Genomic DNA, 27924 nt, shown 5'->3' with positions numbered 1-27924 from the left:
TTACACAGAATAAATAAAACAATGCATAGAGAAGGAATTCATACAGGCATGTAAAAAGAATCAATGTAAATGTAATTAAAAAAAATAAATAAATATATATATATATATATATATATATATATATATATATATAAAGATATAAAAATTTGGAAAATGGAGGAATACTGGGAAATAGTCCTGTGTGATAAAAAAAATGATGGTAATATTGTATAGGGAGGGACTAAAAAAAACTAAAATGCTGCTGTATAAATTGCTAGTGCTGAGAATAAATGGAAGTGCGTGAAAACACACAATGGTGTGAAAATATATAATAAATATTATAAAGTGACTCAGTGCTACTGTGCAAAATAAAAGAGAAACACAGTGTGGGATATTCAATGCAAACGGCTTTGTCTAGGAGACTCCTTTGACTCCTAGACAAAGCCGTTTGTGAGGCGAAACGCGTCGGAGCTGTGGTGGTGGGTCCTGGGTGAGTCCTGTGTCTGATAATCTTGTGTTTATTTTTGTCCCATCTTTACCACTCTGCTTGCTGCTATATTGTGCCAGTATCTGCCATTGTTGCTGTATTTTGCCCACACTCACTATTGATTTTCTTTCCACCTTTTGTTGTACATTGCACTTGTTCATATATATATATATATATGTTTCCACCACACCTTTTTGCATTGAGTATCCCACACTGTGTTTCTCTTTTATTTTGCACAGAGTCACTTTATAATATGTATTATATATTTTCACACCATTGTGTGTTTTCACGCACTTCCATTTATTCTCAGCACTAGCACTTTATACAGCAGCATTTTAGTTTTTTTTAGTCCCTCCCTATATAATATTACCATCATTTTTTAATCACACAGGACTCTATTTCCCAGTATTCCTCCATTTTCCAAATTTTTATATATATATATATATTTTTTTTTAATTACATTTACATTGATTCTTTTTACATGCCCGTATGAATTCCTTCTGTATGCATTGTTTTATTTATTCTGTGTAATAAAATACTTTTTAACCAACATTTGTTAGTGTACTTTACCCATTATTTTACTACATTGTATTTTATATTCACCTTTGGGGTTCACTATTTTGTCAGGTGTGTTTTACACACCTTTAGGTGCTATATTTTGTTTGGTTCTCGTGATCCCCTCTCTTTTATTCATTTTTGAGCTCGGATATAGGAAAGTTTCTTTTTTGGTGTATACATTTTCTAAAAAGCCCAACATATTTACTAAGGTTTTCACAGAAAAAGTGGTGGATTTGAGCTGAGGAAAATCTCACATCACATTTGAAAACATAGGGAAACTTTAGTAAATACTGTGGAAAAATATATGTTGGGGAAAAAACCCACAAAGAAAACTACACTCCACTCTTAGTAAATCAGGGCCATAGTTAGTACAGTTGAAAAAAGATATATGTGCATCAAGTTTAACCCCTTAACGACGCAGGACGTATATTTACGTCCTGCGCCGGCTCCCGCGATATGAAGCGGGATCGCGCCGCGATCCCGCATCATATCGCGTCAGTCCCGGCGCTAATCAACGGCCGGGACCCGCGGCTAATACCACACATCGCCGATCGCGGCGATGTGCGGTATTAACCCTTTAGAAGTGGCGGTCAAAGCTGACCGCCGCTTCTAAAGTGAAACTGAAAGTATCCCGGCTGCTCAGTCGGGCTGTTCGGGACCGCCGCGGTGAAATCGCGGTGTCCCGAACAGCTGATCGGACATCGGGAGGGCTCTTACCTGCCTCCTCGGTGTCCGATCGACGAATGACTGCTCCGTGCCTGAGATCCAGGCAGGAGCAGTCAAGCGCCGATAATGCTGATCACAGGCGTGTTAATACACGCCTGTGATCAGGATGAGAGATCAGTGTGTGCAGTGTTATAGGTCCCTATGGGACCTATAACACTGCAAATAAAAAGTAAAAAAAAAGTGTTAATAAAGGTCATTTAACCCCTTCCCTAATAAAAGTTTGAATGACCCCCCTTTTCCCATAAAAAAAAATAAAACAGTGTAAACAAAAAAAAAAAATAAACATATGTGGTATCGCCGCGTGCGTAAATGTCCGAAATATAAAAATATATAATTAATTAAGCCGTACGGTCAATGGCGTACGCGCAAAAAAATTCCAAAGTCCAAAAAAGCGTATTTTGGTCACTTTTTATAACATTAAAAAATGAATAAAAAGTGATCAAAAAGTCCGATCAAAACAAAAATCATACCGATAAAAACTTCAGATCACTGCGCAAAAAATGAGTCCTCATACCGCCCCGTACATAGAAAAATAAAAAAGTTATAGGGGTCAGAAGATGACATTTTTAACGTATAAATTTTCCTGCATGTAGTTATGATTTTTTCCAGAAGTGCGACAAAATCAAACCTATATAAGTAGGGTATCATTTTAACCGTATGGACCTACAGAATAATGATAAGGTGTAATTTTTACCGAAATATGCACTGCGTAGAAACGGAAGCCCCCAAAAGTTACAAAATGGCGTTTTTTTTTTCGATTTTGTCGCACAATGATTTTTTTTCCGTTTCGCCGTGCATTTTTGGGTAAAATGACTAATGTCACTGCAAAGTATAATTGGCGACGCAAAAAATAAGCCATAATATGGATTTTTAGGTGGAAAATTGAAAGGGTTATGATTTTTAAAAGGTAAGGAGGAAAAAACGAAAGTGCAAAAACGGAAAGACCCTGAGTCCTTAAGGGGTTAAATGGGTACTCTGGTGGAAATTGTATTTATTTATTTTAAATCTACTGGTGCCAGAAAGATAAACAGATTTGTAAATTACTTCTATAAAAAAAATCTTAATCCTTCCAGTATTTATCAGCTGCTGTATAATACAGAGGAAGTTCATTTCTTTTACAATTTATTTTTCTGTCTGTCCAAGGTGCTCTCTGCTGCTGTCACCTCTGTCCATGTCAGGAACTGTGCAGAGGAGGATAGGTTTGCTATGGGGATTTGTTCCTACATTTGTGTCACTGTTTCTGGCTGCTGTTTGTTGTTGTCTCTACAGAGCTAATCTCCTTTTTATATACCGTATTTATCGGCGTATAACACGCATTTCTTAGGCTAAAATTGTTGGCCTGAAGTCTATCTGCATGTTATACACCGATAAGCCACTGCAGTTCAATGATTTAAAGCGGGCGCTTTAAATCAATGAACTGCAGCGGCTTTTGCAGGTCCAGAGATCAGCCATCGCTGCCCGATTCTCTGACTCCCTATCCTGGGGTCCAGAGACCGGCGCCGCCACTGCCCCATTGCCTCCCTCATCCCCGTTTTTTCTGACCCTGCAGAAGCCCCCAGGAAAGGCAGGGGGAGAGAGGACGTCGCTGCCTGCTTCTCTCCCCCTGCCTTTCCTGGGGTCTAGAGCCCTGCTCTCCACCTGGCTATCAGCGCCGCTGCCCCATTGCCTCCCCCATCCCCGGTTTTATAATTACCTGTTGCCGGGGTCGGGTCCGCGCTGCTTCTGGCTCCGGTGTGGCATCACTCATCTATGTGCTGCACTACGCAATGACGAGTGACGTCGTGTTGAAGACGTCACTCATCATTGCGCCTCACAGCGCATAGCAACGACACAGGAGACGCCACACCGGAGCCAGAAGGTTCTCTGATCTGGTCCATACATGTGGAAATAAAAGTTGAAGTGATCTTACAATTCTTTACTTTGGTTGTACAGACGGCCAATATGCAAATCGACCAACCAAACAGAGGCAAGGAGAAGATTCTTGTGCCAGTTCTGTTGACTGTACTAGGACTTGTTTTATGTTTATGAGTCAACACACCAATATCTAGTAGTCTGCTGACTTACATACTGCAGGCACCGTCAACTCTTTTTTCAAAGTCTAGAGTCTGTTTACCAGAAAATATTTTATTGTTTTTAATTTTCCCTGGATTTAAATGTGCCCTTTTTACATCCCAGGAACAAAATGTAGTACCATGAAATATGTGAGCAAAAAAGATAGTCATTGTGCTCATATGTCTTTGCTATTGAAGTTTAAATATAGTTTTTTGCTCTTTATTATGAGTCCATAGGTGTAGATTACTTGATATTAGTTAATGTAATGATCTCACATTTAGACAGCTCTATTCAGGTTATAAACTACAATGTTTTCGGAAAGTTTCAGACCCTTTTTTCACATCTGCACGTTGCGGCCCTGTGCTATGATAAAATAAAAAAACAAAACAAGTTTTTCCCTATGATTCTGCACTCAATATTCCATAATGAGAAAATGAAAATACAATGTTTGAAATCTTTCTAATTTATTGATAGGAAAAAATGAAATCTTGAATTGATGTAAGTATTCAGAACCTCCACTTAGTTGAGGCACCTTTGGCAGCGATTACCGCCTCCAGTCTTCTTGGGTATGATATCATAAGGTTTATACACCTGAATTTGGGGATTTTCTACCATTCCTGTAGATCCTATAAAGCTCTGTCAGGTTGGATGGGGTCTATAGGTGAACAGACATTTTCAGGTATCTGAGATGCTCAATTCATGTTCTGGCTGGGCCACACAAGGCCACACAAGGACATTTACAGAGTTATGTCTAAGCCACTCCTGTGTTGTCTTGGCCGTGTACTTAGGGTCATTGTCTTGTTGGAAGGGGATCCTTCCATTCAGTTTTTCATTAAGAATATCTCTGTACTTTTCTCCATTTAGCTTTCCCGTATTTTATAACCAGTCTCCCTGTCCCAGCTGCTGAAAAACATCCCGCCAGCATGATACTGCCACTCCGTGTTTTACTGTATTAGGCAGGTGATAAGCTTTGCCTTGGCTCCTCCAGACATTATTAAGGCCAGAGATTCTTGTTTCTTACAGTCTGAGAGTCCTTTAGGTCCTTCTTTCTGGCCACTCTGCCATAAAGCCCAGATTGGTGAAGTGTTGTTGTATTGGTTGATCTTCTGGAAGTCACAAGATCTTTGGATCTCCTTGAGAATGATCCCTCCCTCCTGATTAGGAAGTAGGAAGAGTCCTGGTTGTTCCAAACTTCAACCATTTAAAGAACATTTTATCCCCTATCCAAAGGACCCCCGCGATCAGGCATCTTAGCCCCTATCCTCTGGACAGGGGATAAGATGTCTTAGCGCTGGAGTACCCCTTTAAGTCCATACAAAAGTTTACAGATTTTCAAAAAATCCTAAATGTCTGTGTTCACATTCTTATTTTGGGTCCTATTAAGGGTCTGAAGACTTTGTGAATGCATTGTAAGAGCTCTACAAAGTACAGTGTCTCATCTAAACATGTAAAATCTAGAGATGTTATTTTAGCTTCATTACTATTTATTTATTTCATTTTTTGAATGTTTACATGTTTTGCAGATTAATAAGAAATGTCTTTGGTCAGTAGTTTCACCAAAGGATCATACAACAATTGCATGGCTCTTCGTTCATGACCTCCAAAACCAACGCTACAGTACCTTTATATCTATAAAAATAGATGTAAAATAATATAGATATAATGTGATTTCATGTTGTGTGTAATGTTATTAAAGGGCTACATATAGACATATTGTTGTTTGACCACTGGGGTCCATAGATATATAGTGATAGAAACATGGGCATGCAACCTTTGTGCTACTTTTCTGTGACTACACTATGTCAAAATTGCAAGATGGTAGACACGTTGCACACACAAGTCACATGACTGTCAGACAGAGTTTGCTATTGCAGAAGCTATGCAAGAATATTCCGCATCAGAGGACATTGTCACTGGCAAATCATCTAGTTTTATGCCCTTGAGTTTTTCTCCTCTCTCTAGTTTCCTGGTTTCCCATTTGTGGGTGATAGTTATTAATTTTCCATTGGTTTTCTAAATGTAGCAACAAGAAATGCCAGCCATTACAGCTCCTATTGTTATCTACATGGATTTTCCTTTTGAATAAGCTGTGTAGTAACAAGCCTGTAACATTTGATTATACATAATCTGATTTGTATAATTCCAGGATGAGGCTGGTGTCAGACAGCCATAACAAGGCCACATTGCAGTGTCCATATTATGGCTGCAGTACCTGGAACTGTTTAGACAAATCCGTTTTTGTTATTTAATAAAAATTAAGTTTCCTTTTAATTTAACACTTGTATTTTCTTTTCTTTTTAGGAAGCAGTGGTCAGTGTCTGGATACAGTTCAGTGATGGCTTAGTGACACCTCTTGATATCTACGATCCCAAAGAGTTTACAATATCTGCATCATCACTGGATGAATCCATTGTTACCACTCACCAAAGCAGTCCAGTAAAGTGGCCTATTGTAATAGCAGAAGGTGAAGGACAAGGACCTTTGGTAAAAATAGACTTTATGATATCTGAAGCTTGTCAAAAATCAAAGCGAAAAAGCATTCTTGCTGTGGGAAATGGTTATATAAAAGTAAAATTTGGGCAAAATGATGCCATTTCTCCAGGTGGAGCTGAATACGACGAGGAAGACATTGAAAACCACACTAGTGACCGTAGGCAGAAAGTGTCAGAGTCTGATCATTACGGAAATGATGGAAGATATGATGGTTCTCTTCTGGAGCGTGAAAAAAGTGCCATAAGAAAAGGAAGTACCACAGCTAGGTCTGTGATAAATAGCAGAATAGATGGAAATAAGCTCTCTGAAGATAGTCCTCTGCAAAATATTCCAATTGATTTTACCAATTTTCCAGGTCAAGTGGACTTACCAAGAAGCAATGGTGAGATGGAAGATAATGACCTTATAAATGCACCAAGAGGACTGAGTGATCTAGAGATAGGAATGTACGCTTTGCTTGGTGTTTTCTGTCTTGCCATATTAGTCTTCCTAATTAATTGTGCAACATTCGCCCTCAAATATAGACACAAACAGCTGCCAATAGAAGGCCAAGCTAATATGACTCACTCACATGACTGGGTATGGCTTGGTAATGAAACAGAGTTGTTGGAGAGCACACCAGATGTATCACCCCAGCAGGATGAACATACTACTATCATAGATAGAGGAATTACCTTAGAAGAGAGTCATCATCTCTTTAATGGTAACTCCCAAAAGAACCTGCAGAGCCAAACACATCGGTCAACAGAAGAAACTGAAAAAGCTATCAAAAACAAGAAAAATGATCCTCTACATTCCCCAACTTCAAAAAGAAAGCGAGTAAAATTTACTACGTTCACCACTATTCCAGCTGATGACAGCTGCCCAACAGTCAACTCATTGTTGACGTCCAATGAGGATGATATTAAGTGGGTATGTCAAGATATGGACTTGGGAGAATCTAAGGACCTCAGAAACTATATGCAAAAGCTCAAAGATAAAATATAACTTGGGGAGGGGGAAGAAATTCCACATATTTTGTTGCCTTTGGTTTTATACAGTAGAAAACATAATGATGAGAAATATGGATGAAAAACTGAATATTATGAAATAGATGCCAAAATGAGTGTAGTTTTCTAAGAAACTCACATTAGGGCCGGTTATATGGATTTAAAAACCTGAACAACTCAGCCAACGAATGTCATATGTACAGTACAGTGAGATTCGGGAGAGAATAAAATCACAATCAAAGTGGTCGTACCAAAAATGGTTTGTAAAAAAAAAAAAAAAAATTAACTTAGCAAAAAAAAAGTAATTTTATATTTCTAAGAAATTGTAACTACAGGATAGGAAGTAAATTGATATTTTCAGAAATCATAAAAAGGCAACTGCTAGTTCTAGTTTCTGTAAATATGTACAATATTAAGGGTGTGGAGGAGAGACACAATTTTGTGCTGCCAAACTTTTCTGAAATATACAGTACATGGTTACACATTTAGATCTTCATCAGTCTTAAATAAATGTTAAATCTACTTATTAGGCCCATCTATGGCCTCCTACTGGAGTCAATATAGCCCGAATATGAAGAAATTCTTGTCATGCATTCTTCTCTGTTATGTTACATTGTGAAATTCTGATAAACATTTGTACAAACCATAATGTGTTTATTTGGCAAGTTCAACATCAACACAAGTCTAAGTTCCTCTAATGTGTTCTCTTAATAACAGATTTGGTTTTAACGAAAACATAATTTTTTTTTAGATTATTTCCTCTCTTATTAATAAGCTTCTATGTGACACCTGCCTCAAGGGAAACTTCCACAGTCACTGCTGGAAAAGCATCTGTGTATTTGATGATTGCTTGGTTGTGTTGTGTGCATATTGATGTTGACTTATTTGAAAATGGGTTCATGGACACAAAAAGTTATTTCTTTCTTTGAATATTTCCATGATTTCTACCTTCAGTGGTCAAGGACTCATAATTGTTCAGACTCATAGAGTTCTATGGGCACTGTGTTACAGATTTGTATCACACAGCTCCATACCATGGTCTTGTGCATGAGGCCTTAGACTGTACTTTATTAAAGGGGTACTCCGCTGGAAAAAAAAAATTAATCAACTATTGCCAGAAAGCTGAACAGATTTGTAAATTACTTCTATTTAAAAATCTTAATCCTTCTAGGACTTATCAGCTGCTGTATATGATCAACAGGAAGTTCCTTTCTTTTTGAATTTCTTTTCTGTCTGACCACAGTGCTCTCTGCTGACACCTCTGTCCATGTCAGGAACTGTCCAGAGCAGGAACAAATCCCCATAGCAAACCTCTCCTGCTATGGACAGTTCCTGACATGGAAAGAGGTGTCAGCAGAGAGCACTGTGGTAAGACAGAAAGGAAATTCAAAAAGAAAAGAACTTCCTCTAGAGCATACAGCAGCTGATAAGTACTGGAAGGTTTAAGATTCTTTAATAGAAGTAATTTAAAAATCTGTTTAACTTTCTGGCACCAGTTGATTTAAAAAATGTTTTCCAGTGGAGTACCCCTTTACGTTTCACTGGTTTGTGCATTCATATCTGCTGACAGGTATCTTAATTTTAATATTGGCAGCAATTATCATAAATCAGTATTTTAAGAATTTAGTTATGTAGAAATGTAGTATCAGAGAATGTTTTAGATAAATGTTAAATGCGATATCTCATGCCCAACACAAAATATCACACTTTCTCTAAAAACCAATGGCAGCAGGTTGTACTCTTGATATACAAGGCATTGGGTTACATTAATATACATATGTCTTATAGTGATAAGGAAAGGGTCTATGCTGGTGCTAGAGTATGAATAATATCAATTGCAGCACATGAATTGTGAGGCATCATTTCAGTGATTTCAATGTCCAGTATGATGTATCGGTTCTGTACTGGTATACCAGAAAGGTAATGATATACGGCACAAACCATGGCCTATATAAAAACATTATACAGCATTATCATTTAGCAAAAGAGTCTTTATTTATCATTCACAAATTCTGTATTATGGTCTTGGAGAACTTTATGGTCTTGAAAAGCTACAAGTCCCCATTGTACTAGAGGATATTGAATCATGCTGGCTGCTTGTATTTGAACACCAGCAAGAGAGCCATCTTCCTCAAGTCCATGGGATCAACACATCATTTGCTGGATAATATTGGGAAAATTCCATTGTTTTAGAACATACAGCAGAAAGGTAGACAAGAAATCAGAATCAGTGTCAGTTAACATAGGTCGGAATGATAACATGACATGCATAAAATGTATTGTAGACTGGAAGAATGTAATATTTATTTATAAATATATATATATACATATATAAGTATATAAATTGTGATTAAATACTTCATGTCATTAAAATTGTCTTGTTTTCTCCTGTCTTACAATTACTAACAGTATAACCTGTACATTCATCTTAGATCATCAATATTTTATCAATATGTTTTTCCCTAATGAAGGTATGCATGTACGAGAATGCTAAAATAAATGTCATATTAGGTTTACCAATCAATGGGTGGCAGTGATCTGCATCTTGTACCGTGTATGTAAGAGACAAGAAGAAAAAAATCACAAAACTAATCTAGTTTTGCATAACTGTTGGGACATAGATTACAAATTGAACATTATAATCATAGTAACAACTTGTTGAAATGACATTTCACATGTCTAGGTCTTTGTCATGTGTGGTAGCAGTAAGTGCTTTCACAGGAACCGAGAGTGAATGTATTTCTGAATTACTTATCTTATATTACTTCTATTAAGCTCCATCACCCAATTTATTCTCCTTAATGGTCTCCCCTTTTTCAACAAACTTTGCATAAATCAACAATGCAAATTAATTAAAAAAAAATGGAATACCTTATTAGAGAAAAAAGCTTCTTTCTCCTCTTATTGAGCCTTTTTCCTCTCCCCACACCCGCTAAACTATCATTCACCCTGGGGAAAAAAAACACTGAATTCCATCCTGTCTTCATAAGATGGACTAGAGGCTTAGTGAGATGTCAGTTGCTTGTTACCAAGACAAGTCTATGGAGAGTGGAGGAGTGAGATGGGGACAGAAATGCTGATGAGTTCAGAGAAGAAAGCAGAAAGAAGAAACACACACAGATGGACTGCAATGAGACAACTCTAATAATTACATTTCCTGCAGACCTTGAGTTGCAGCTTAGATTATTCACTACTGCTTTATAATGCTCTCAATGCTGATGGTGCTTCTTAGGGTGTGTATGGAGACATAGAGGAGCAGGATCTCCTAGGTGTGTCAGTGCAGTCTATGGTAGACACAATAGAAGTAAGGCTTCCCTCGCTAGCTCAGGGACAACTGAAAATTATAGTTCTTCTCATTGTCTACATTGTTACAGATACAGTTCAACATCTGGCCCGCAAAGTTTCTAGAAGTGAAATTTTTTTAACTTTTTGCTTCCTTCTGTTACCTTTCAGACACCCTTATGCACTGCTTGCATTAGTGCCTAGTCTGCTATATGACCTTTTTAGCTTGTAAATCTAATATACAGTAAATCCTAGTATAAGTTAAAGGGGTTATCTAGGAGGAGAGACTTTTTACAGTTAGGGTCAGGTATGTGGTAAATAAAAAATTTAATAAAAAAAACTTAAAACCTTCCTCACTCACCGCCTTGTTGCTTGGTGCTTCCAGGTTTGGTAACGTGACACCGTAGGCTAATCATTGGCTGAAGCAGGATAATGATGTGGCCAACGATTGGCTGAGCTGGCCTATGACATCATGTTCCAGAACCAGAAAGCGCCAAACAGCAGAGACCAGAGGCTCCTTGATACTAGTGGCAACAGGGGAGCAAGGAAGATAATTTTATGTTGTTGGTGGTGGTGGTTTTAATTACCCCCTCCCTGACACTTAATATTTCTTCCTGGATAACTCCAGGAAAGTAAATTCTTAATAAATCTATCTTTTCTTGCAGCTGACATCAGCAGGTAGGAAGTAAAGACCTGCAGTAATTTCCTCCTGTTGTGCCACATATTGAAATTATTGGAGTGAGCTGACTGCTAATAAATGAAGTTAACAACTCACTAACACTAATCATTGTGGTATTATGGTTTTAGTTTTTTTTTGTTAGTTATCCCAGATCTAAATATTGAATGTGAACAACTAAGGACATCCTAGGAGGTTTTTAAGTGGATCATTGTAGGTATATTTTAAATTACCAATTTAGTTTGTTGAGTATAGACCCAGTAAAACACTACACTATTCAGGTTTAATTCAGTCTTTCTAATTGTTTAAAGAAAGACAAAGGCTGACAAATATAGCAAACACACACACACACACATACTGTTATGTGTAATGAAGTCTGACTTTTGACACCACGCCCAACTTTATTTATACCAAATAGGAGAATGCATATACTTTTATGTACAGTGCTTTTAGAAAGTTTTCAGACCCTTTTAATTTATCACGTTGTTTTGTTTTTTACACACTTATCACATTTTGTTATGTTGCAAATTTGTATATATATCAATCATTTTGCATTCAGTGCCCCATAATGACAAAGAGACAACATTCTCTGGTCTAATGAAACCAAAATTAAATGTTATAGCTACAATTCTAAGTGTCATGTCTAGAGGAAAGTAGGCACTGCTCATCACCTGCCCCATAACATCCCTACATTGAGGCATGGTGGTGTAGTACTGTGCTAAGGAGTTGTTTTTCAGTCATTGGGATAGACTGGTCTGGGTTGAGGGAAATCTGAATGGAGCACAGTACAAAGATAATCTTAAAAAAAAAAAAACTGAATTAGAGTGATCTGGACCTCAGACTGAGCTAAAGATTTATCTTCCACTAAGATGATGACCCTAAACACACAGCCAAGACAACACAGGAGTGGGTTAGGAGCAACTCTGTGAATGTCCTTGAGTGGCTCAGTCAGAGCCTTGAACCCAATCAAACATCTCTGGAGAGATCTGAAAGTGGCTGTTTACAAACTGTCACCATGCAGCCTGAACTTAAGAACGTCCAAAAATTCCCAAATGACATCATACCCAAGAAGAGTAGAGGCTGTGATAGCTGCCCATTGAGCTTTAACTAACTACTGAGTAAAGGGTCTAAATACTTATGTCAATGCAATATTTTAATATTTAATTTACAGCAAATTAGCACAGAATGGCCTCATTAGCATAACCACACCCAAAAAAGAATTGGATGAACATTATCTAAAAAGGTGATTTAAAGGAGAACTGTGGTGCAACACTTTTCACTTCCCCTGTGCTGCAAAAACAAACAAAAAAAAAAAACTTTAACTTACCTTCCTACATTCCACCGTTGCATCCCGGTCCTCTGGTGCTGGTCTGCTTCTTGGGCTCGGTGACTCATACTGCGCTCAGCATATCGCCGGCCACAGCGATGTCCCTCCTCATCCGGTGACTGGCGGAGCACACTATTATGTGAGTAGCACGGGCCCACCTTCTCCATGCTGACCGGGCTCCTTACATGACAGTGAGCTCAGCCTATCACCAGCCGAGACGGGACATCACTGCAGCCTGCGATATGCTGAGTGCAGTATAAGTCACCGAGCCCAAGAAGCAGGAAGCAGACCAGCACCGGAGGAACGAGATGCTGATATTGGCGCAATGGGGGAATGTAGTAAGATCAATTAAAGTTTTTTTTTGTTTTTGTAGCCCGAGCACAGGGGAAGTGTTGCACCATAGTTCTCCTTTAGCATAAGACATATTTTAAAACAGTTCGCACAGAAAAACAAGCATACGCAAAGTGAGAGGGAGATTTGGCAAGATCCCTGAGCTACCTGAAGGGGGAGCTATGAATAGTCCAGGATAAATATTTCTCCATGTTTCTCTGTTTTGATGACATGGCTAACAAAGACAATAGGCAATTTCCTCACCTCCTGACAACCGTTTTTCCAGAATGCAAAAGTTGTCACCTCAAATAAGCTCTGGTTATATAAAAGACAAGGTTGCTCATGTTAATAAGATTACCTTTTCTCTTTGGTGGAGGATATTAAGTAATTTAATTAGGTTCATTTGTTTTTCTTTTAGTACAGCAGATTACGTATCTAGTAACACACCTTGAATTTTTTTCTTTATTTTTTAGGTAGTACTACTACTCCCAGCATGGAACAGACTGTTCCATGATGGGAATAGTAGTACCTGTACTAATAGACAAATCGCCCCAGGTGTCACTTCTGACACCCGTTGCAATCCTCCTGTATAATGTATAGAAGCGTGCGGCTGGCCGCTCTTTTGGCGATCCTGCACTATGTTCTGCAATGTGAAGTTATTCACATCACAGATTCATATTTCCCACAGAGAGCTGTGATTGGCCAGATGGTTCCAGGAAATCACAACTTTTTGCGGGAAATATAAAAAATAGGTATATATATATATATATATATATATATATATATATATATATACAGCAGTGCAGGGGACCAGAGAAGAGCGGCCGTGCCCTGCATCTATACATTATACAGGACAAGGGGGGGTCAGGAGTAACACCCACTGTGATCTTTCCTTAACTGCAGGTACTACTGCTCCCAACACATTAGTAATATGTATAATACAGTAGGCAAAAAAAGGCTGACAGTTTCCTTAATTTACCAAAAATCCATAAATTTACAGAGCTCTTCTATCAGAAATTAAAGATACTTCAAATTGTTATTTGCGGAGACAGATGGCCAAGACAATAATTTGTGTATGTATTTAATGTAATTGTGAAAGATGATGTCATTGTTATTATACAGTATGAGCTGATTTTAATTGACACATTACTGAAAAACTCTTGCAATTCCAATTCCTCTGCCTTGTATGTGAAAAATCTTAAATTTTTTATGTAGTGATGATGGGAGTTGTAATTCCTGAATTTCAGTACAGTGGTTGCAGCAGGACCAGCAGGGAGTCTATGGCCGTCCTGGGGCCATATGTATGGAAGAAATAAAGTTTTGAAATATACAGTAGCTGCTTTAATTACATATATATATATATATATATATATATATATATATATATATCAGTGATTCCCAACCGGGGTGCCGCAGGATTTTGCTGTCAAATTATTATTATTATGTTTTATTTCCCTCTTCGGCACTGCAGGGGGAGGGAAGTTTGTGTGTGTTGTGCGTGCGTCTGTCCCCCAGTGTCCCCCTCCCCCCTGCGGCCCAGTGAGTGCCCTGCCAGAGATGGGAAGTATGTGGAAGCAGTGCCGGGCTGGTGTAGTGACACATGCCCCAGCGTCCCCCTCCCCCTGCAGCGCAGTGAATGAGTGCCCTGCTAGAGCCTTGAGTTTGTGCCCTGCCAGAAAGGGGAAGAACGGGGAAGAAAAATGGCTTGCTTAAGGTACTGTACCTTGTCCATCCCCACCCCCCCTCTCACCCATGTCCATTCCCCCTCCTCTCACCCATGTCCATCCCCCCCCTCCTCTCACCCATGTCCATCCACCCCTCCTCTCACCCATGTCCATCTCCCCTCCTCTCACCCATGCCCATCCCCCCTCTCACTCATGTCCATCCCCCCCTCTCACCCATGTCCATCCCCCCCTCTCACCCATGTCCATCCCCCTCTCACCCATGTCTACCCCCCCCCCACCCATGTCTACCCCCCTCTCACCCAGTTTGCAAACTGGCCGTGGGTACTGCCGATCTTGCAGCATATCTGACCTGGGTTGAACGAACGAAACCCGCATCCTATTTGAGTACCTACGGACAGTTTGCAAACCTATATTGTGCACTGCTCGCAAACTGACTGGGTCCAGCAGCATATCTCAATACTGTTGCATGACCCAGCATATCGAGTATATGTACCATATGGATAATATGTAATAATATATACTGTAGATGTAAACTTTCACAATAGATCATATATATGTGTGTGTGTGTGTGTGTGTGTGTATTTGTTTAGGCAGGCCAAGGATCTTCATAAACTGGTCTCTTTATTCAGCCCCAATTAGATACAAAGTTTCAGCAGTAGTAGCCTTTATCAAACATGCTTGATAAAGGCTACTACTGCCGAAACGTTGTATCTAATTGGGGCTGAATAAAGAGACCAGTTTATGAAGATCCTTGGCCTGCCGGTGCTGTGAATTGTGGACTTTGCTTGCATTATCCTGGGCTGGCTGCTTGGGTATTCACATGTACGGAGGTCGGTCCCCGGTGCTGTCTCATACCATTCTTCATATATATATATATATCTATATATATATATATATATATATATACTTACATATACACACAAAAAAACTAAAATGTACCGGGAACCTTCAATAAAACTCCTTAAAGTCCTTTTTAAAAACACTGAAATAGATTATCAAAACTTAGATACAGTCTGATGGCCACCAGTGCTCTTGAGCGCTACATTGTCCCCTTATTTTGCACTATAATTCCACACACTGTAAACTTGATTGTTAGTGCACAAATTGCAGAGCAGCATTTGGCATTACTACATGTTATTGCACATTTGTCCGTACCTTAGATTATTTCTGCTTGTTTGGGAGTTTAAGATACAAAATTACAAAAAAATATATAAAAGTCCAGATACACTATTGCAGCTTCCTCATAATTATATGCAACAATATCCAGAATCATAGTTACATAGTTAGTATGGTCGAAAAAAGACATATGTCCATCAAGTTCAGCCAGGGAATTAAAGGGTAGGGGTGTGGCGCGATATTTTTTGTATGGGCCATTAATATACTTATATACGTTTATCATATCCCCCCTTAAACGTCTCTTCTCAAGACTAAACAATTGTAACTCCTTTATCGCTCCTCATAGCTAAGATGTTCCATGCCCCATATTAGTTTAGTCGCGCGTCTCTGCACCCTTTCCAGCTCCACAGTATACCCTTTTATGGACTGGTGACCAAAACTGAACAGCATATTCCAGGTAAGGCCGTACCAATGCTTTATAAAGGGGGAGCATTATGTGCCTGTCCCTTGAGTCCATGCCTCTTTTGATACATGACAATATCCTGCTGGCTTTGGAAGCAGCAGCCTGACATTGCATGCTATTCTGAAGTCTGTGATCTATAAGTACACCCAGATCCTTCTCTACCAGTGACTCTGCCAGTTTAATCCCCCCTAAGACATACAACGCATGCATGTTATTAGTACCCAGATGCATAACTTTACATTTATCCACATTGAACCTCATTTGCCAAGTGGATGCCCAGACACTTAGTCTATCCAAGTCATCTTGTAACCTATAGACTGTACCGTGCTACAAAGCTTGGTGTCATCTGCAAAGATAGAAACAGAGCTATTAATACCATCCTCTATATCATTGATAAAAAATTAAACAACAGCGGGCCTAGTACAGAACCTTGGGGTAAACCACTAATTACCGTGGACCAATCAGAGTATGAATCATTGACCACCACTCTCAGTGTTCAATCCAGTTACAAACTAAAATTTCCAAACAAAAAGACCTTAACTTACCTGTCAGACATCCATGAGGGACAGTATCAAATGCTTTAGCAAAATCCAGAAACACTATATCCACAGCCATTCCTCTGTCAAGGCTTCTACTCACCTCTTCATAAAAGCAAATTAGATTGGTTTGACAACTTCTATCCTTAGTAAACCCATGCTGGCTATCACTTATAATACAATTATCCCCTATGTATTCCTGTATGTAATCCCTTATAAGTCCTTCAAACAATTTACCCACAATGCACGTTAAACTTACCGGTCTATATTTGCCTGGCGAAGACCTAGAGCCCTTCTTGAAGATTGGCACCACATTCGCCTTGCGCCAGTCCCTTGGCACAATACCAGACACCAGTGAATCTCTAAATATCATGAACAGGGGTAGAGATATTACTGAACTTAACTCTCTAAGAACTTTAAGAATCGTCCTTGTTATTAACGGCTCTAGTATATTATTCTTGTAGAGCCTATTATATGTCTGTTATAGCATACGGCACCCAACAAGATTGGTGCAAAATAGTCTATTGGGCAAATATATCCAAACAATTTTTATATATTCACTTCCGCTGCTTTATAGACATCTAGTGCATAGTTCACATTCAATGTGGTATGTAATCACCCACTGCAATTGTCCAAGCAAGTAGCTCACTCCAAACAGTATTATCACTTCCACTGCTTTATGAATATCCAGTACACAGTTCACTTTTAATGTAGTATATAGTCACCTTAGTATACATACTGGTCTTCTAATGAAAAATCCCACAGAGTGAAGTATGATTATTTAGTACATATACAAAAAAAAGGGAAAAAAGGTTGTTCAGCTCACCACTTGCTGAGGGCATCAGTAGATGGATGTGCGGTTATCATGCGGTTTCCATGCGATTTTTTGCACGTGAGGTTTGGAGCATGGACAGCGCGGGACGTATCCCGGAAGATGCAGATCAAAGGGAGTGAAGGAGAAGGGTCCAGCTCACAAAAAAATATGTAAAACTTAACTTTTACTTCACATGGTTAAAAACATGTAACAAAAAGAAAACAACAAAAACCCCATGGGTATGCTAAAATGAACGCCGGCACGTTTCGAACTTGCCATGATTAAGAACTCCTAGCAAGTTTGAAATGTGTCGGCGTTCATTTTAGCATACCCATGGGGTTTTTGTTGTTTTCTTTTTGTTACATGTTTTTAACCATGTGAAGTAAAAGTTAAGTTTTACATATTTTTTGTGAGCTGGACCCTTCTCCTTCACTCCCTTTGATCATTTATTTAGTACATGCCTGTTGGGAGTCTGAATATGGTCATATGGTTATTGGACATTATTTCTGTGGTTTGTCCTGGACATACAGTATAACAGCATACATGTGTAAGAGGCTATAAATTGTTCGTCCCAATTAGTTACATAGTTACATAGTTAGTATGGTTGAAAAAAGACATACGTCCATCAAGTCCAACCAGGGAATTGAAGTGAAGGGTGTAAGAGGATAAGGGAAAGGGATGTAGTTTTATAATTCTGCATTAGCATTAATGTTATTTTGTTCCAGGAATGTATCTAACCCTGTTTTAAAGCTGTTAATTGTTCCTGCTGTGACCAGTTCCTGAGGTAGACCGTTCCATAAATTCACAGTCCTCACGGTAAAGAAGGCGTGTCGCCCCTTTAGACTAAACCTTTTCTTCTCCAGACGGAGGGAGTGCCCCCTTGTCCTTTGGGGGGGTTTAACCTGGAACAGTTTTTCTCCATATTTTTTGTATGGGCCATTTATATACTTATATACGTTTATCATATCCCCCCTTAAACGTCTCTTCTCAAGACTAAACAATTGTACCTCCTTTAATCGCTCCTCATAGCTAAGATGTTCCATTCCCCATATTAGTTTAGTCGCGCGTCTCTGCACCCTTTCCAACTCCGCAGAGTCCCTTTTATGAACAGGCGACCAAAACTGAACAGCATATTCCAGGTGAGGCCGTACCAATGCTTTATAAAGGGGGAATATTATGTCCCTGTCCCTTGAGTCCATGCCTCTTTTTATACATGACAATATCCTGCCGGCTTTGGAAGCAGCAGCCTGACATTGCATGCTATTCTGTAGTCTGTGATCTACAAGTACACCCAGATCCTTCTCTACCAGTGACTCTGCCAGTTTAATCCCCCCTAAGACATACAATGCATGCATGTTCTTAGTACCCAGATGCATAACTTTACATTTATCCACATTGAACCTCATTTGCCAAGTGGATGCCCAGACACTTAGTCTATCCAAGTCATCTTGTAACTTATGCACATCCTCTATAGACTGTACCGTGCTACAAAGCTTGGTGTCATCTGCAAAGATAGAAACAGAGCTATTAATACCATCCTCTATATCATTGATAAATAAATTAAACAACAGCGGGCCCAGTACTGAACCTTGGGGTACACCACTAATTACCGGGGACCAATCAGAGTACGAATCATTGACCAGCACTCTCTGGGTACGATCCATGAGCCAGTGTTCAATCCAGTTACAAACTGAAGTTTCCAAGCCCAAAGACCTTAACTTACCTGTCAGACATCTATGAGGGACAGTATCAAACGCTTTGGCAAAATCCAGAAACACTATATCCACAGCCATTCCTCTGTCAAGGCTTCTACTCACCTCTTCATAAAAGCAAATTAGATTGGTTTGACAACTTCTATCCTTAGTAAACCCATGCTGGCTATCACTTATAATACTATTATCCCCTATGTATTCCTGTATGTAATCCCTTATAAGTCCTTCAAACAATTTACCCACAATGCACGTTAGACTTACCGGTCTATAATTGCCTGGCGAAGACCTAGAGCCCTTCTTGAAGATTGGCACCACATTAGCCTTGCGCCAGTCCCTTGGCACAATACCAGACAGCAGAGAATCTCTAAATATCATGAACAAGGGTACAGATATTACTGAACTTACCTCTCTAAGAACTCTTGGGTGTAGTCCATCCAGCCCTGGAGATTTGCTTACATTTACTTTACTTAACTTGTACCATCTCTACATTAAGCCAGTTCAGTACATTACATGATGTGTTACCAGCACTGACCTGGCCAATGTCAGCTCCTTTTTCCATTGTGTATACAGAACTAAAGAACCCATTCAGTAGCTCCGCCTTCTCTTGATCGCCCGTGACAACCTCCCCATTATCATTATTAAGGGGTCCTACATGCTCTGTCCTTGTTTTTTTTGTATTTATATATCTAAAAAAATATTTAGGATTAGTTTTGCTTTCTTTGGCCACCTTTCTCTCAATGTCATCATTTTAATAGCCGGAACGTATTATATGAAAATATGAATACAAAGAAATGCACTAAAAAAAAGCATAGTATGCATACTAGCTTAAATGGTTCATGAATTTATGCGGGTGAAGAAAGTTACTCATCAGTAGTGTTGAGCGGCATAGGCCATATTCGAATTCGCGATATTTCGCGAATATATGGCCAAATATTCGTCATATATTCGCTAAATTTGCATATTCATAATATTCGCGTCTTATTTTCACATATGTGAAAATTTGCATAAGCGAAAATTCGCATATGCAAAAAAATTGCATAAGCGAAATTCGCATATGTGAAATTTAGCGTATACAAAGTTTTGCATATGCGAAAATTCGTACACCAGTCTCACACAGTAGTATTAGAGCCTTCTTTACATCACACAAGCTGGAAGCAGAGAGGGATGATCACTGTGATGTGTACTGTGAAAAAAATAAAAATATTCGTAATTTCGAATATATAGTGCTATATTCGCGAATATTCGCGAATTCGCGAATATGCGATCTTCGCAAATAAAATTTGCATTGCGAATATTCTCGAGCAACACTACTCATCAGCGACTGTAGACTCGGGCTGCTGCTGATGGAGCTGGTACTGCTCCTGCCATCCCACACCTCCCCAGCAGCCATGGCAGTGGAAGGTAAGCGCAGAGGGCCCCCCAAGTCAGACCTGCGAGAGGATGGACGATGGCGCCGATAGGCATCGGCCAACTGACTACGTAGGATGTCTCTATAGTAGGTTATTTTGTCCTCCCTCTCATTGGGTGTAAAAAAGGCCCCCTTTTTGTGGCGGTAGTGAGGGTCCAAAAAAGGTGGAGAGACAGAAGTCATCCCGCTGCCGAATGGTGACAATTCGGCGGTCACTAGTGAGCACGCATCGTGCCATTTGAGAATTGACTCGGAGGGACTCCCTGCCTCCATCTCCACTGCATACTGCCACTATGTGTCTGGGTCCTCTGTCTCGCCTTCCTCATAACCCTCTAGCTCCTCTGGCTGCTCCTGCTCCTCCTCTCCGGTCAGATAACTAGAAAAACCACCCATTTCGCGAAACCTTAACTGTGTTTCACTGTGCCCCTCCCTCTCCTCCTCCAGTTCAGCCCCCACAGGGCTCATGTGGCCGTGAGATGTAGGCGCCACATCTCCATACCCTTGACCAGCCATTGTTTCCAACACGTGTTGGAGGAAATGAAGCAGTGGAATGATGTTGTTCATCCCATAATCCTGGCGACTAACTAATAATGTAGCTTCCTCAAAGGGCCTGAGCAAGCAGCAGGTGTCATGTATGAGCTGCCACTGGTTCACATTGAGGTTATACAGGGCAGTCCCTCTTTCTGCTTAGATCATCAAGAAATTGGTGATGGCTCTTCTCTATTCGTATAGTCGCTTCAACAAATGGAGGGTGGAATTCCAAAGCGTAGAAACGTCGCAAAATTTAGACTATGTTGGAGGATGCTCTTCTGACGCTGCAGCTCAAGGCGGGTGTGCTTTGAGGTGTACGGGTGGCTGAAGTGCATGCAAAGTTTCCTTCCAATTGTTAGGATGTCTTGCAAATGGGGGGAACACTTCAGGAACCGCTTGACAACCAGATTGAACATGTGTGCCATGCAGGGCGCATGACTCAGCCTTCCTTGTCGAGTGCAGACAAGATGTTCTTCCCGTTGTCAGTCACCATAGCTCACATTTCCAGTTTTCGTGGAGTAAGCCATGCTCCGATTTCTTTATGAATGACTTTTAGCAGTTCCTCCCCTGAGGACACGGTGGAGGATGAGGAGGTGGAGTCGCACATTGTCACAGGACCAACGGCCTAAGTGTGTGGAGGAGGAAGCGATGTGACCTGTCCAAGTTGGTGTTGTGGCTATGCAGGAACCACATTCACCCAGTGGGACATGTATTGCCCCTGACCATAGATACAGCTCCAGATGTCGGCGCTGACGTGCACTTTGGTACACACCGACAGGCTCAATGACTGGCCCACCTTCTCTTCCACAAAATTGTGCAGGGCTGGTACAGCCTTCTTCGCAAAGAAATGATGGCTTGACACAAGCCATCAGTTTTCTGAAAGGTGCAGAGTCCACCTCTTGAGAAGGTGGGGATTGCAGCACTAGCAACTTGGACAGGAGCACATTCAGCTTCTGTGCCGTTTGATGAGTGGGTGCATACCGTTTTCTCTTGGACATGGCTTCACCGATGGATTGCTGGCGAATGACTGACTAAAAGTAGGATGAGCGGAGCATCTGGAGCAACACACAGCTCCCTTCGGCTGAGGTGCTGGAGCCTTGGCTGGCTAAAAGAGGGAGCGGCGTGCCACTTGGTGATATAGCAGGCTGGACCACTACATTGGAGCCACAGTTCTCCCAGGCAGCTTCATGGTGGTGCAGCATATGTTGACGCCGTGGTGCCAACATTGGGACCCTGGCCACGCTTAACCTTCTGCTGACACATCTTGCATATAGCTATATTAATCTCCTCTGGATGCTTGATGGAAAAACTGCCACACCGCCGAGTAGCTGATTTTCCCACCAACAGTCTGAACTAATTGACTGCTACTACCGCTGTCTCCAGGAGCCCCTGTTCCACTACCTCCTGGGAAAATAGGCTTCCGCGAAGCAGGTGGTCTCCCCCAGGCATGTTTGGCTCCAGAATTTCCACTTCTGCCACCATGCTGACTGCCAACCATGCTATCACCTTGCTGGCTCAGCTGCTGCCTAACGGGCAACTTGCAACCCTCTTCTCCTGATGATGACGAAGTCCCTCCTGCACCCGGCTCCCAATTGCGATCCTCCTCAGGTTTCTCAACAGTGTCTGCTTCAGGACCCTGAATCCTGGCAACACCGCCTCCCACGTCACTTTCCTCATCACTACTTGCCCGCCATCGGAGAAAGCGGCGGACATTTCCTCCACTTCTTGGCTGGGCAGTAGCTTCTGACTGTCCTCTATTAGATCGTCCTCACTGAATAGTGGAGCTGAACCCACAGCATAATATACTCTTTAGGGGAGGGAACAGCATAGGACATAGACAATGGGAGGACAGGGACTGCACCCGGGCCATGCCAACCCACCGACTGTTGACTTGAGGTATAAGATGCCACTTGTGATGAAGTGGATGACTGTGTTAACCAATCAGTGATGGCAGATGGGTTGCTGGTCAAGACACGACCGCTAGCTGATACCGGGAGCTCAGGCCTCTCGCTGCGACTCCTGCTGCCACTCGCCCCTAGTCTACTGCGACCTCTGCCTGATGAATTTAGGCCTCTGCCACTCCTCTGTGCATGTCCTGGCACTTCTCTCCCTGACATACTTAGTGCATATATGAGGGGAGTACAATACGCTTTACTACGCTGAAAACAGTATTTGTCTACACAGCAGCAGGTGTGAACTTTTGGCTGTCCTTTCACAGTATCTAGGCCCTTGACAGATTAACAGGTACAAAATAGTACACTACTTAGATGTAGGTATGTGGTCTGCACTTATGAGGGCAGAAAAATGCGCTACAGTACGCTTAAAAAAGTATTTTAGTACAACACCAGCTAGTGATCACTTTTGCCTGGCCTTTCACAGTATCTAGGCCCTTGCCAGATTAACAGGTACAAAATAGTACACTACTTAGATGAGGGCAGAAAAATGTGCTACAGTACGCTTAAAAAACTTATTTTTGCACAACACCAGCAGTACACAACAGTACTGCAGCATACTTTCGCTGTGTACTAAACCCAAAATGTCACTCTCTCAAAGACTATTAGGACCATTTGTAGTGGAACAAAGACACAGAGTTGCACTGAAAGATTATTCCTCCATCCTCTGCTGTTTCTCAAGCTGAGCCAGCTTGTTCAAGTGTATGAGGCAACGCACAGCTCTCTGCCCCTCTCTGTAATACAAAGCTGTAGAAAGTGACTGGGAGGTTAATGGCTGCAGTAAAAAAAAAAAAAAAATTCTGTGAAAAATGCACTGCTCTCTGTCCTCCAGAACTCTGATGTGACTATGAGGTGAAACGCTGCTGTTAAAAGCTTGTATATGTAACACACAGCGCTGTCCTATCTCTCTGCAGTTAAAGGATGATGTGACGACCTTGAATATGGCTGCTGATTATATAGGACTGTGACATCACAGGGGTGACTGGCTGCAGATAGACTGCAGCCTGCATGTGACTCAGGGTCATCCCGCCTACCCTCGTCCCCGCCTTCTCATAGTTTCTTGCCCCATGTCCTCACATGTGGATCCGCCATTTTAGATGCCCTGGAGCACACTAAATCGAGCAATTCACGCAATAGAATCGCAGCGATATTGGCATTCATTGGGAATAAAATTTTTCATGAAATTCGTAAAGAATTCGGATTTGTCAGATTTGATTCTCTCATCTCTAATTATGAGGAAGATGCAATAGTGTATCTGGACTTATATATTTTTTTGTAATTTTGTATCTTGAACTCCCACACAAGCAGAAATTATCTAAGGTACAGACAAATGTGCAATAACATGTAGTAATGCCATATGCTGGTGTGCAATTTGTGCCATAACAATAAAGTTTACAGTGTGCAGAATTGTAGTGCAAAATAAGAGGACAATGTAGCGCTGAAGAGCACTGGTGGCCATCAGACTGTATCTAAGTTTTAATAATCTATTTGAGTATTTTTAAAAAGGACTTATTAAAAGTGAAGTTTTATTGAAGGTTCCTAGTAAATTTTAGTTTTTTTGTGTGTAGTTTTATATATATATATATATATATATATATATATATATATATATATGATCTAATGTGAAAGTTTATATCTACATACCTCTACAGTATATATTATTACATAATATCCATATGGTACATATACTCGATATGCTGGGTCCTGCAACAGTACTGAGATATGCTCTGGGACCCAGCGACAATATATAGTATATATATATATATATATATATATATATATATATATATGTATATATATATATATATATATATAGAAGAAAGGTAGAAGCGGCACTCCGGCTTGTAGGTGAAACAATCACAAAATTTATTCACACATCTGTGCAGGCAACGTTTCGGCTCGACAATAGAGCCTTTCTCAAGCAAGAAGTTTTATTGAAGGTTCCTAGTACATTTTAGTTTTTTTGTGTGTAGTTTTATATATATATATATATATATATATATGATCTAATGTGAAAGTTTATATCTACATACCTCTACAGTATATATTATTACATAATATCCATATGGTACATATACTCGATATGCTGGGTCCTGCAACAGTACTGAGATATGCTCTGGGACCCAGCGACAATCAGTTTGCAAACAGTGAACAATATCTGTTTGCAAACTGTCTGTGGGTACTCAAAAAGGATGCGGGTTTCGATCCTTCAACCCAGGTCAGATATGCTGCAGGATTCACAGTACCCATACTGTGTTTGCAAACATACTGTGCACTGCTTGCAAACTGACTGTCGCAAATCTCAATACTGTTACAGGACCCAGCATATCAAGTATATTTACCATGTGGATATTATGTAATAATATATACTGTAGATGTATGTAGATGTAAACTTTCACATTAGATCATATATATATATATATATATATATATATATATATATATACACACACATATATACAGGGTGGGCCATTTATATGGATACACCTTAATAAAATGGGAATGGTTGGTGATATTAACTTCCTGTTTGTGGCACATTAGTATATGTGAGGGGGGAAACTTTTCAAGATGGGTGGTGACCATGGCGGACATTTTGAAGTCGGCCATTTTGAATCCAACTTTTGTTTTTTCAATAGGAAGAGGGTCATGTGACATATTAAACTTATTGGGAATTTCACAAGAAAAACAATGATGTGCTTGGTTTTAACGTAACTTTATTCTTTCATGAGTCATTTAAATGTTTCTGACCACTTATAAAATGTGTCCAATGTGCTGCCCATTGTGTTGGATTGTCAATGCAACCCTCTTCTCCCACTCTTCACACGCTGATAGCAACACCGCAGGAGAAATGCTAGCAGAGGCTTCCAGTATCCTTAGTTTCAGGTGCTGCACATCTCGTAGCTTCACAGCATAGACAATTTCCTTCAGATGACCCCAAAGATAAAAGTCTAAGGGGGTCAGATCAGGAGACCTTGGGGGCCATTCAACTGGCCTACGACGACCAATCCACTTTCCAGGAAACTGTTCATCTGGGAATGCTCGGACCTGACACCAATAATGTGGTGGTGCACCATCTTGCTGGAAAAACTCAGGGAATGTGCCAGCTTCAGTGCATAAAGAGGGAAACACATCATTATGTAGCAATTTCGCATATCCAGTGGCCTTGACGTTTCCATTGATGAAGAATGGCCCCACTATCTTTGTACCCCATATACCACACCATACCATCAATTTTTGTGTTCCAACAGTCTTGGAGGGATCTATCCAATGTGGGTTAGTGTCAGACCAATTTTACTGCAAAAACTCAGTGGAATCCTAGCCTTAGGGTAATAACAATGTGGAGTGAATGAAGAAATTTGTTATTTGGAATCGAGTGCAAATTCGGATTCGGTCCGAATAAAATTTTTCATAAAATTTTGAACAAATTTGGATTCGATTCGCTCATCTCTAGTTACAATATAAAGCACTGATGTTTCATTGTTTTTATTTACATTCAGATTTGACATTGTGATTATTATATGATGTTTCCTATTTGTTACCAATAAATTAGCATATTTTATTAATATATATGTTATTATTTTTTTATATTGCAAAAGGTATTTTCTAGTGCTACAACATGAAGAACCCATATCTGGAAAATATTTTATGTCGGCCAGATAATATGAATTGCATCCTATTTGCCATATTTTAGAAACATCATCTTTTTTTTTTTAACCATAATTTATTATAGAATGGAGGAGTGAGGGCATGTGTTGCAGCTTCTCCGGCTTCTCTACCCACTCATGTATTACGACCAAAGTGTTTTGCTATGATCCCTTTCCTTTCCACATTCGCTCCTGCTCAGTAAATCACCAGCTTTCTGTCTGCCCTGTTCTGTCTGCCACACATCGCTGCTGCTCAGCCGGTCCCAGCACTTCCCATTGACTTCCTGGTCTTCAGTCTCTATATCAAAATTATCTACTGCCTAGAAAACCCATTAGATGCTTGTACCAGCAGTCTGCAGCCTCCAAAACATGCAACTGTACTTCGGCATGGCCCACCTAGTTGGCTCATCGGCAACATCAGAGCTCCTGGGAGACAAAGTATGTGGGTGTTTTCACCTTGTTTTTATGGGGTATTGAGGGCAAGATGATGGGGGGAAAACCCTGATTTTTTTTTAAGCACAAGGTGGCAACAAAATACAAAAGAAGTTAGAGGATCTAGAAACTTTCTGAATGGATTGTATATATCTCAAACAGTACATTTTCAGAATACTTGCATAATACAAATATGTTTATTTTCTTGTATTGGCCTAGAATTACTAAGATTGCCTGTTTTTCAAAATCATGCCACATTTTGCGTGCAAGTAGTACAGTGACTGGCACAGGTGGGAGGCATAAGTGTAGGTGCTGGACAGAAAGATGAGCTTGACTGCTTCATTTATCATAGATTAGAGTGGGGAGGGTTTGGAAGAAAACCAATTAATTCTAAGAAAGAAAGACAACCAATATACATAAATAGCTGCTGGTTTAAAATAAACCAAAACACTGAAATAATAAAACACGAAAACAACATAAGTACAATTTCAATGAACGTATTTTCATGATGAATAATAGTAACATGCCTGAAAATAGTAGGATGGACACAATGATATACTCATAAAAGATAGATGTGAGGATCAATACACATGGATAATAGCAAAAAGAATAATATGGGACAGAGAATTAGGCAGCTAGATAGACATACCAACCTGAAAACTATACAAAAACAACACTAGGAGGGATCTAGAGAATAAACGTACCATTATGTTATCCCTGGTTGCATAGAGG

The 27924-nt window shown here is 40.1% G+C and overlaps 1 protein-coding gene across 4 annotated transcripts in view; it reads left to right on the top strand.

The window, feature by feature from the left end:
- Nucleotides 1–8607, top strand: part of TMEM132C (transmembrane protein 132C) — a 595756-nt gene extending 587149 nt beyond the window's left edge. Inside the window, exon 8 of one of the 4 annotated variants that reach the window (XM_056533693.1) lies at nucleotides 6104–8607. In XM_056533693.1, the coding sequence (XP_056389668.1) occupies nucleotides 6104–7282 (1179 nt within the window). In that variant the 3' untranslated portion in view covers nucleotides 7283–8607. The remainder of the gene's footprint in view (nucleotides 1–6103) is intronic. The other 3 variants (XM_056533685.1, XM_056533701.1, XM_056533710.1) reach the window with 3 other exon arrangements.
- The last annotated feature ends 19317 nt before the right edge of the window (nucleotides 8608–27924 follow it).

Source organism: Hyla sarda, chromosome 1, assembly GCF_029499605.1.
Source record: "Hyla sarda isolate aHylSar1 chromosome 1, aHylSar1.hap1, whole genome shotgun sequence".
NCBI classification, from domain to species: Eukaryota; Metazoa; Chordata; class Amphibia; order Anura; family Hylidae; genus Hyla; species Hyla sarda.
Note: the sequence above shows the minus strand (reverse complement) of the source record. Positions and strands in the feature narration are given on the sequence as shown.